At 38.1% G+C, this 11522-nt stretch overlaps 1 protein-coding gene across 2 annotated transcripts; it reads right to left on the reverse strand.

The window, feature by feature from the left end:
* Positions 1 to 636: 636 nt before the first annotated feature.
* Positions 637 to 9969, reverse strand: gckr (glucokinase (hexokinase 4) regulator). Of its 2 annotated transcripts, XM_047354769.1 has the most exons (19): positions 9815 to 9969; positions 8906 to 9055; positions 8766 to 8834; positions 8623 to 8691; positions 8452 to 8525; positions 8267 to 8333; positions 8126 to 8179; positions 7952 to 8046; positions 7205 to 7310; positions 6963 to 7081; positions 4511 to 4609; positions 4247 to 4344; positions 4091 to 4167; positions 3371 to 3467; positions 3191 to 3294; positions 2387 to 2470; positions 2060 to 2200; positions 1244 to 1378; positions 637 to 1140 (listed from the first exon to the last, which is right to left on the reverse strand). In XM_047354769.1, exons 1-19 carry the CDS (start codon positions 9872 to 9874, stop codon positions 1006 to 1008), a joined length of 1833 nt encoding a protein of 610 aa, XP_047210725.1. In that variant the 5' UTR covers positions 9875 to 9969; the 3' UTR covers positions 637 to 1005. The 2 variants fall into 2 exon arrangements, with proteins under 2 accessions (XP_047210725.1, XP_047210726.1); XM_047354770.1 differs by lacking the exon at positions 2060 to 2200.
* Positions 9970 to 11522: the final 1553 nt, after the last annotated feature.

Here is an 11522-nt window from a genome sequence, read left to right on the forward strand (position 1 = left end):
TTCTGTTCTGATAGTACAAAGGGCTAAGTATCCTTAAAAGTTCTTTTAGAGACACATAGTTATAATTCATTTAGAAAAAAAAGTTCTAATATGTTTTTGGGACAAACTGGGAACTGAGTAATGCTCCAAGTCTGGGGTACATTTTCTTTCCTGATAATACAAAAAAGTTTACAGTAAAAAAAAAAAAAAGGGTTTCTTTGATAATTTGGTTACATAAAAATGCAGCATTTCATTTTTTCTATGATTTTAGTTGAATCTGCTTCTTGAAACAATGAGTGACAGCAAATGAAGGTGACTCATAATGATTCGTAGGTTTAAGCTGAAACCTTGCTCACAGCAACATGCAACTCTTTCTCTCAACTGAGACAATTATATTGAAGAAAATCCTCAGCCAATCATCGTTTCCTTCGGCGGTTTGAACAACAGACCATCTTTGTTAGCACATGGCTCTTCTGAACTACCATGTATTAATTTGTTAGAAAATTTATTTGCTCGCTGTAACTCAAAATTGCTGTTATTAAAAAACAGCTTCAACCAGAATGCTGGAGTTTGTGGTTTTTGCCAAGAAAACTTATATTTGTTTTGGAAAAAATAAAAACAGAAAACATTAGAAGAAAATAGGATTTGCAGACAAAATAATACAATTCACATTTATTTAATGCATATCAGTTTATTTACATTTATTGTGTAACTATACTTTTTTTATTAATTTGTGCAATTTAAGTCTTAAACGATTTTGCATGATAAAGAAATTCAGATCACTTCATATTAAATATTAATTCTTTATAAATTATACTTATTTGACAGTACAAGTACTGGATGTTTTCGGTATCAGTCCCAACATTTCCTTTTATAATTATTATGCCCCTACATCGGTCACAGCTATGCAGCAAGATTCACTGCTTCTTGTTCACCCAGTATGAGCCTCCCCAGTGTGCCTAATGTGTGTTTTTCTGTATTTTCAGCTATAATCTATCAGCAAAGATAATTATTTTATGATTAGAGCTAGCCTGAAAATAAGGTCTGTTCCCGCAAGCACGCCTCCACGGCCTCTCTGACGATTGGCTTCTGCTCCAAATGAGACCGTGCCTCCTTTATAGAGTAGCCAGTCAGCAAGCAGACCAAAGCCAAAGGGACAACCTGAAGAATAGAGACAGATAGACCCTTCAGGACAACCAACATTCATTTATAGGTGCATTTCTACATCTGACTCAGATCTTTCTGTAGTTCAACACCACCGTACCTTCTTAACCTTTCTGGCAGTGTGTGTATGTGTAATCAAGTTGCAGGTCATTATGTCCTCTGTGAGCTTGTCCACTTGGTAAATTGCCTTCAATAGGGCTTCCTCACACAGTGACTTCGGATGACCAGACAGCCTCTAAAATGAAACAGCTTCAATGTATTTATAAATGTTGTTTTTTTTTTTTTTGTTTGTTCCCTTTTGTTGTGAGTGTTATTATTTAGTTAATATTTTACATTTACAATGCTGTGAAAAGTATTTGCACCCTTACAGATTTTTTGGTCTTTTTGTCATACTTAAATGTTCCAGATCATGAAACACATTTTGATATCAGATGAATATAACCAGAGTGACAAAAATCTGTTTTCAAATCATAAGCTAATTTTGTAAGAGGAAAATCCTATCCAAATCAATCTAACCCTATGTGTGGAAAAGTAATTGCTCCTCTTGTTAGATTATGCATGAATCAACCCAACATTGTTTTGGTCCAACAACACTAGCCCTAGCCAGGCCTAATTACTGCCTGGAGGAATGCCTGTTGAATAAACAAATCAGTGGAAATGAACTTGTCTAACAACATAAAGTAGGCTACGAGATCTCAACAAGCAACAGATTATGACCGGTTTCTTGCGCAGAGGGTCATAAACTCTTTGAAATACCAGGAAATCAGCACAGAAATGGTTCATCAGACGAAACAATTAACCATCCTCCATGGCAATCTCAGTCCCTTGACCTAAATCCTCTAGAAAACCTGTGGTCTGAGTTGAAGGGTAGACTATATAAGACACCAGAGAGATCCAGTTGTGTATTTGTTTCTACCTGGAGTAAACGTGCGGCTCTGCAGTAGAGCTTGCTGTTGGTGACTTGCAGATCAATCATGTAGTTCTGGTAAACCTTTCCCTTTAAGATGTGAGCTCCAGTGCTCACTGCGTTCAAAACCAGCTTAGTGGAGAGCTCCCACTGCCGGGAGAAGTGCGAACTGATCAGTTTTCTCAAACATAACTTAGTTTAAGGGAATCACAAGAAAGACTCAATCTTTCCAGTATGCTTGTTTCTTCATTTGAGGTGATCCCAAAAGGATTGATGTACATGAGGCAATACGATTGCTTTAGTGAGTTACTAAATTGTCTGTATGTGTATACCTACCATATGTTGCAACCCCATTGAAGCAGGTGTTGCTTGGGGCCATATGAAGTTGAGGGTGGATGAACACAGCTTATTTATTTCACCCTACAATAAAAAGGACAGCTAGATTGGACAGATTGGGTTATAGACAATATACATATTATACATTAGATTATATATACAAACATTTACATTCAAAGGATTCATGCACCTTGACCTTTTTCACATTTTGTCATGTTAAAACCACAAGCTTCTTCATATTTTATTAGTACTTTATATGACAGATGAACACAAAGCCTTCATTACTCTGAGACTCCTAAATAAAATCCAGTACAATCAATTTATCTGTAAAGGAAAACAACATGTCTATACTTGATTACCTCACTGAGTACCTTCCAATTTATCATTAAAAATTAACATTGCATGGCACAGCTGTAAACCTGCCAGCACTCTGATAGCATGAGACCAGATTTAAACGTTTGTCCTACATGCAAAATGCTATGGAAAACTAACACTGCAAATCCCTCTGAAGATACAATACCCACAGCGAAACATGATTGTGGCAGGATCATGATGTGGGGATGCCTTTCTTCAGTAGGGACAGCTAAACTGATCAGAGTTGATGAGAGTCTGGGAGCAAATTATAGGATAATCCTGAAAGAAACATGCTAGACATTCAATCCAACAGGAAAAAAATTCCTAAACCCTAATTATAAGACAGTTCCCATAAAATCTAATATATATTGTGGTTGCAACATGGCAAAATAACAAAGTTCAAGACGTATGAATACTTTAGCAAGGCACGGAAGACAAATAGACAGATACTTGCTGTGCAGCTGTGTCTCCATCAGTCTGATGATAAACAGCATGCATGTTGGATGTCTTTTCTTTCACTCTGCGTGCCATCTTTGCCACCTCGTCTACATCATCTGTGAGGAGAGGCCGTTAATACTCATGCTGACTCAATTTGGAGAGAATCCAAACATGAGAGCATACTTGTCTGACCAGAGTGAGAGTAGAGAAGCAGAACAGTATCCTTGTCAGTGAGACTGGGCAGGACGTTATGGAGAAAGTCAATATGTGCAATGCCAAACTCAGCACCCTAAAGGCAGAAATGGAGAAACTTGTGTTTATTAAGAATTGTGGCTTGTTTAAAAGAAAGTCTATGTATCTAGCACTTTGGAAACTGGTGTTTTCATGTGAAAAAAATAGGACTTGATGGAGGCTAAATTGATGTTTGTATGAATACAAATAAAAGTTATTGTCATTTCTCATATAATACACCATCATCTGCACAGCTCAAAAAGCTCCCATGAGAAAAACACTAAATAACGAGACCAATAGTAGAGCAAAGGTAATGCAGAGTCAACACATGAAATACAAAAATGATCTTACGATGATTTTTACCTTAAAGGAGAACAACGACCCTAAGAGCTTGTCTATCTTAGAAAATCCTAATAAAATACATTGAAGTTTGGGGTTGTAACGTGACAAACTATAGAACAGTCAAACCGGTATGACGGCTTTTCTAAGCACCATTTGTAGAGCTGTACATGCAGCTTAAAGTTATTTCTGCTTCAAAGATATGTTAAATCTGTTCAGTTTATTGTTAAGACGGTGCATTGTTAAAACCCAAACTGTTTGATGAATTAATTGCCAATTAATTGGTTCCAATGGCCCTTGTTTGTTTAAGCCAATTTTAATATACTATCAACGTCTACATACCATTAAGTTCAAATCACCCTCTTTGTTACCGAGTTCTTTGCAGCCTCCGCCAACAAAGCCTTGAATGTCTTTATAGTCTAAGAGACACACAAATGCACACATTTACAAAATATCAAAGCATCAATTATTTTCTGGGCTGTTTCTGACTAATCTTACCTGCTCCGAATGTGGGCTTACACTCACTGGCGTCAATGAGGCCCAGCAAACCGAGGAAGCCCCAGCTCAGGTAACACAACCCCCTCCCACACTGCAAACTGAAGCATAAATTCAACCTCCACAATTAGTTACAGGCGCTATTGTTGTTGTAATTATCCATTTGTGATAACTGTCATATAACAGCTGGCTTTTTTCCTTCACTTTCTCTAATTCCTCCATTCTGACTCAGTTTGATCCTGCCGTATTAATATTTAAGGGTCTGACCTGCGTCCAGCGGCCTCCATCACAGCAGCTATCCCCTCTGTTTGTGAGTACGTGATGTCCAGAACTTTTCCATAAGATCTCATGTGCTGCAGAATCCCACTATGTGAAGCAGACAGTACGATAAGATATCAGTGTCAGCATTTTACATTTAAAATATCTAAATAACTGAGATTTACATGTATTTTCAATGGCCATCGTAACCCCTAGGGGTCAGCAGCAACTTGCCAAACATAAGAAAGTGCTTCTTCAGGCTTCTTCGACCAAACCTACTGCTTACAAGGCTTCAGAGAGGCTCACAACTGTCTGGTTGTGTGAACTTAATTAACACTGAAAGAAATACAACTAACTTTCTGCTTTTTTATTTATTTCTGTTGCATAAAGTGCGGTGGCAGAGGCTTAAAAGAGACATGAGATGACAAATTGGCTGAACAGATCCCCACTAATGTGTAAAACATGTCCTGGTTTTTCAGGTGGATGGTTTGATGGACATGACTGCAAGCTCTCCCGTGCGAACACAAAAAGGCACTTAGAGAGTGGCGGGCTGCTCCTCTGGGTGCAGAAAAGAGGACTCAAGGTGCTATAAAGTCATATCAGGACGGCTAGTAGTAGCAGTGTTATCTGATGAAATAATTGATGAAAAACTACAGCCATTAACTGTTTGTTTACAGGCCTGTGTTTGCCTACACTCCTTAAATCTAAAAATCTAAAATACCTTAGCTGTTCAAACCTGCATTGGATGATTTTCCACTAAATATAAATTCTTTAATCTTGAGATTAATGAAACCTTTATTCTATCTGCAAGGGGGAAAAATATACAAAACGAGATGAAAAAGAACATTTTCAATGCTTTTTGATATTAAGACAATCGTAGACTGAGACACTTTGAATTGAAACACCAGTGAAAACCAAGAGGCTGGTCAAACCTGAACCGAATTATTCCACAATCATCACGGCTAGAGCAAAGGGGTACAGAAGCAGGGAGTCGCAGAGGGTGGCATTTAAATCCAGACAAGAGAAATGTAAGTATTTGAAAATAATATTGCAACAAATACACTCCTCCATTAGTTTGTTTAGTGCTAGTGTAAACTATTGTTAGTATGAAAGGCTAACATAGAATACTTTCATGCAGTTTAATCCAAGCTCAATTTAGTGTAATTTGTCTCAAAATTTTCTTTCACATTAATTTCATAGTACTATAAAGCTATATGATTCTGAATGCCATATCCTGAGTGGAAGACTGGGTGGACTGCTGTCAGAGATCTTACTCCACCGCTGAATATACACACATCACAAACATGGATGCTGTATTGATTTGGAATTTTAATGACGCATTTGTATTGTTCTTTTTTCAAGGTGAAATTATCGTGCAACAAACAACTTTAATTAAATACAAAACAAGAATTGAGCGCACGAGTTTGAATCCATGTTGCTTTGTCTGTTAACTGCATGGAGTCAACATTACAAATTCAAATAAATACATACATCCCCACTAATATTTGGGTAAATGCCATGAAAAACTGAACCTTAACCAAAGACACTCAAGAATACATTTTATTCGGTTATTTCTTGCCACAGGCCTGGTTTTTAAACACAGTGCACATTTTTCATACGGGGTTAAGGTCAGAACCTTTCCAGAATCTTAACCTGCTTTATCTCCTAGTTTTGATAGATAGTTTTTCTTATTTAATGCCCCAGTACCACTGGTCACAAAACAGCACCACAGCATGATACTACCACTACCACTACCACTTGACCGTTAGTACTGATTTCTTGGCTTGACAATGTAACCAGGTAGATCAGTCTTTGTCTACTCAACCCTAAAGCTTTTGTCCACAGGGCATGTGGCCTGTCTGTCTGGGTAAGCCTCATGCCCTGTAGCGTAAAGGTGTTCATTTTAGACCAGCGGCTTATTTCATGGTTAGCATCTTTTCAGTTTAGGCTGTGGCAGGGTTGAGTGTTTGTGGTTCCTGGGTGGTTCTTGAGCATCCTAACATATTTCCTTTCTTCTGAAGGAGACAGTTTGGATCGGGTTGCCAGAATATGGTTGAGCCTGAAATCTCAAAAGGACTTTTAAGCACACATTAATGTGCGAATATATGTGTGTTTGTACCTGTATGTATTATTTAAAATTAGAATTAGAGAAGATTGGTGCATCCAATCCTAGTTTTAGATGTTCTCACCAGCCACTGCAGCTGCTGCTATACACACACCAAAATTTATTGAAATCTCCATATCTCAGGAAATTATATCAGACTGAAATATAAAGATGCCTGTAGGCTTTTTACATCTGCAGCCACACTTTATCACTTAACGGTTGGAAGAAGTACATTTGACTAAAAGTCTGACAGCAGAGCTTCAACTTTAGCTGCAGGAAACTAAAATATCACTTCCCACTCAAGCAGCTGCACATGAAGTCCTTTGGACAGTTCCTCTATATTCCCATTATGCATACTTGTATGTGATGGGTGTTCTTGAGAAATTGGCAGCATGAGCGGCAGAAAAGACGACCTCCAGTAGAATCTTAGTGGCGCTGCCTCCCTTCATCCTTGAGGAACCGCTGATGGCTTCCGGCTGAGTGGACAGAAGTATTCACACACAATCTGAGTCACTCCAGGACATTTGAGTGATTTGACACAAATGCAACCTGAACAGTTGGTGGAAGAAAAGGAATTATGAGTGCTGGAGAAGGAGTACCCCAAGCACTGGGTTGATGAGGAAAGCCTTTTGCATTTTGGCGAGCTCTCGCATCTTCGTCACCACACTGTGAAACGTGAATGTGCAGCCAGGTATGGGCTCATTCCTACATAATGAAACACATTCTTTTCATGTTATACAGTAAGGATGACTTTTACCAGTCTTTACATGCAATATTAGTATAATTATGAATAGGCAGATGTGTTCATAGACCTTAAACTATTTCACATTTTGTCACTTTACAACTACAAAGTTAAGTGTATTTTATTGAGATTTGATGTAATAGACCAACACCAGCATAGCACATGCTTGTGAAGTAGAAGGTTGTAATTTTTGTGGTTAGATGAGAGCAAAATTTTACTTTTTCGCCTCAGACTAAATGCTATCTGTGGCAGAAAATGAACACTGTTCCACCCTGAACATGACATCCTCATGATGATGTAAGGTACTGGATGCATCATGGTGAGAGGATGCATTTCTTTACAAAATAGAGCTAACTTCAGGGCAGTCCTGAAAAAAAGATGCTGTAAAATAAATGAGATTGGGGAAGACGGTGACCTTTCAGCAGGACTCTTAACAAACAGGCAAAACTGCAAAGGATGATTTAGCTCAAAATATAATCTTGTGTTGTGATGGTCCAGTGAAAGTCCAGACCTAATTCAGATTACAAAAATCTGCCTTGTTTGAGGTTTGTGGTTGCAATGTGACAATAATATGAACAGGTTATAGATTAATATAGATGCTCACCTGGCCTGATGTGGAGGATTGAAGCCTACTAGTACAGGGGTGTAGACATCAGGATGTTGGAGGCAGAAATCCAACTGACCAGCCACAAAGGGAGCCTGTAGGATCAGAATATAAACACCCGTTAGCATAATTTCTTCTGAAGAATTAACCTATTGAAATACAAATATGACTTACAGATAATCCACAGGAGATGCCAATGAACAAGACTCTCTTCTTTCCCTCAGATACCTGAAGAGAACCAGAAAAAAGTGGCACATTTATTTATCCTGTTTCCATTCAGACACCTGATCCACACTTAGACACGTGGTTGCTGACCTTTTTCAGACTGAGCGCACCCGATATAGGGTCATCCTCTGGAGCCTCCTGGGAGGAAAACAGAGCTCTACAGAAAATGGAGCACGGAATAAAAATTATGAATATTGGGGGTTTATATAGGGGGTTTAATGCAGTGGTTTGAGACCACTGGAATCAGGGTAGCAACCACAGTGAGTGAAATGCACCTGTCTCCCCCTGCAATGATGTAAGAACAGACCGCACTGTGGTTCAGCCGCCTCAGCTCTCTGTTAAATCCTGACTAACAACACAAACACACATGATTTTAAAAAGATCTAAGATAGTTGTTTGTGCTGCTTATCCTGCTTTGTCAGAGCACTCATGAAAATAACTATTACCGTAATGAAGAATGCAAGTCGCCCAGAAGTCCCACAGCCACTCAGTACGATGAGGCTGTCCTGAGGATTCTGTTAAACAAAAACTAGAGATAGTTTTGAATCTAAACCATGTTAACAAGCTGAAACATTCCCAAATAAGATACCTTGAGAATGAGCTGCACCCTCTTAGCCACCTCCATTAAAGATTTCGCCACTTGGTCGCTCAAAAGTCTCTAGAGAGAAAATTCAGTTTCATTACTTTGATTTTTCCAACAGAGGACACCAAATACCTGAATGTCTGTACCTCATAGGCTGCTCCTGACTTTTCCTGAAACATCTGAAAGTCGCAGGCCTGTAACATCTTCACAATGCTGCTGGCTGGAGCCCTATCTATGTTATGAGTTAGGGGGTTGGACATCTCTGACACAGGAAGGGTTGGCTCATAATCTGCGGACTGGGAATGAAGTAATTATGCGTTAAAGCTTGTTCACACCAATAAGGTCCTGTTTGAGACTTGAATGATGTTTCCACAGTCATTATGGGGTCGAACTATGAAGCTGTAACAAGGGCTTGGTTTTATCATTCCTTGGTCCAAAATTGCTCTTGAATTTTATTAATACGATATGATGAATCTCTATCTCTGTCTGATTCAGCTACACATTTGGCTAATTTTTTTGTATACAGTTTCCAACACTAGAGAAGAAAACAAAAAATAGGGACAGTTTTTACATATAAGCAGAAGTAATTAAAAAATGTTATTTTTCCTATTATGTCAGTGATAATTTAGATTATCATAAGGTTTATTTTCAGCTGAGGTACATACTTAAAGGTAAAAAGACTCCTTCAAATTATCCAAGTATAAATGGTCAGATTTTCATAATAATGTTCAGAATATTTGTTTAGTTTCATTTGCTGTTTTGCTTCTTTCTTTCACTTTGAGGGGCTGCAGCCCTCAATACTTCCCTTACCTTGTATACAGGTTTGTAAAAATGCTAAAAATCAGTTTTACAGCAGGTAATAGCCTGCTTAGACATATTATATATATTTCATATTTGCAATGTACCTATAAAATCTTAAAGCTATCCAAAGCAAGCAAGCTTCCTGCTTTAGCCACAAGTATATTTAGCCCACAAAACAGTAACTATTTCCATTTCCTCTAACTTTCTGTCACAGTTAACACAGGATTAGTCCTCAGACAATCTTTTAGACTTACTTCCCAATCATGAGTTGCAGAAAAGGCCTTAATCCCTTCTGTTTTTGCCACAGTAGCCATGTCTGTCCTTTTTCTGCTAAAATCAGCACCTCACAAAAGCTGTCTACCAGTTTCAGTTTGTTTCGGTGCAGGGTTTAAAGCGAAAGCCACAAAGAGTCCTTCTCTGTCTGAGGTAACAAGGTTCACTAATGGACCTTTGAGACACAGGAGGAAAGTAACACACACATTAACAGAAGGACTTAGAGAGTTACTCAGTTTTATGGCATCTGAACATTCTTTTATATGGAAAAGAGTACAGCTGGCTTTAAAGATATTTAAAATTAAATATATATTTTATAGCAGCAGCACAGACAATAAATAGAACAATTTACTCTTTATTTTGAGTATTTTTATTTAGTGAGGAAAAATTACCTCCTTAGGAAAACAAAAATAACTGATTTGAACCAAATCGCCAGTGCCACAAACAGAGGAACACCCATGTCAAATAATGTGCCTGAAACATTTTCTGATAGATAATTTACTTTTTAAGTCATTAAAATTGTCAAGCAGCTTTTTTTCTGATGACTTAAAGGATTTTGAGTTCAGTTGCCCGTTTTTTACTGCGTTATTTTGTATTACAGTAAATTTGAATGTTTTGCATTCCTACTTGCGGTAGTGTTTAGTCATGTTATGTCATATATTACCCAGACATATGTTTTATTTTGCATTTACAACCCAAAATTACAATGAAGTGGGACATTGTGTAAAACTTAAATAAAAACAGAATACAATGATTTGCAATTCCTGTTCAACCTATATGACATTAAATACACAACAAAGACAAGATATTTAATGTTCAAACGGATAAACTTTATTGTTTTTTGCAAATATTCACTCATTTTGAATTTGATGCCTGCAACACGTTCCAAAGAAGTTGGGAAAGGGGCAACAAAAGACTGGGAAAGTTGAGGAATGCTCAAAAAACACCTGTTTGGAATATTCCACAGGTGAACAGGTTAATTGGAAACAGGATGACTGGGTATGAAAGGAACTTATATCAACAACACCCAGAAATGCCTCTGACAGCTCTGGGTCGGAGGTCATCTGAGATGGACTGACGCAAAATGGAAAAGTGTGCTGTGGTCTAATAAGTCAACATTTCAAACTGTTTTCGGAAATCATTGATGTGGTGTCTTCCAGGCCAAAGAGGAAAAGGATTATCTGGATTGTTATCAGCGCAAAATTCAAAAGCCAGCATCTGCGATGGTATGGAAGTGTGTTAGTGCTCATGGCTGTGGTGGGTAATTTACACATCTGTGAAGGCACCATTAATGATGAAAGTTACATGCAGGTTATGGAGCAACATATACTGCCATCTAAGCAACATCTTTATCCGGGCCTTCCCTGCTTTTTTCAGCAAGACAATACCAACCCACATTCTGCACGTGTTACAACAGCGTGGCTTCGTAGTAAAAGAGTGTGGGTACTAGACTGGCCTGCCTGCAGTCCAGACCTGCCTCCCACTGAACACGTGTGGCACATTATGAAGGAATTCCACCGATAAAGCTTCAACAATTAGTGAGTGTTGTTAAATGGAAAGGTGATGTAACACAGTAGTAACCATGCCCCTGTCCCAGCTTTATTGGAATGTGTTGCAAGCATCAAATTAAAAATGTGTGAACATTTGCAAAAACAATTAAGTTTATCAGTTTGAACATTAAAAACGTAG

Source organism: Girardinichthys multiradiatus, chromosome 24 (assembly GCF_021462225.1).
Source record: "Girardinichthys multiradiatus isolate DD_20200921_A chromosome 24, DD_fGirMul_XY1, whole genome shotgun sequence".
Lineage (NCBI taxonomy): Eukaryota > Metazoa > Chordata > Actinopteri > Cyprinodontiformes > Goodeidae > Girardinichthys > Girardinichthys multiradiatus.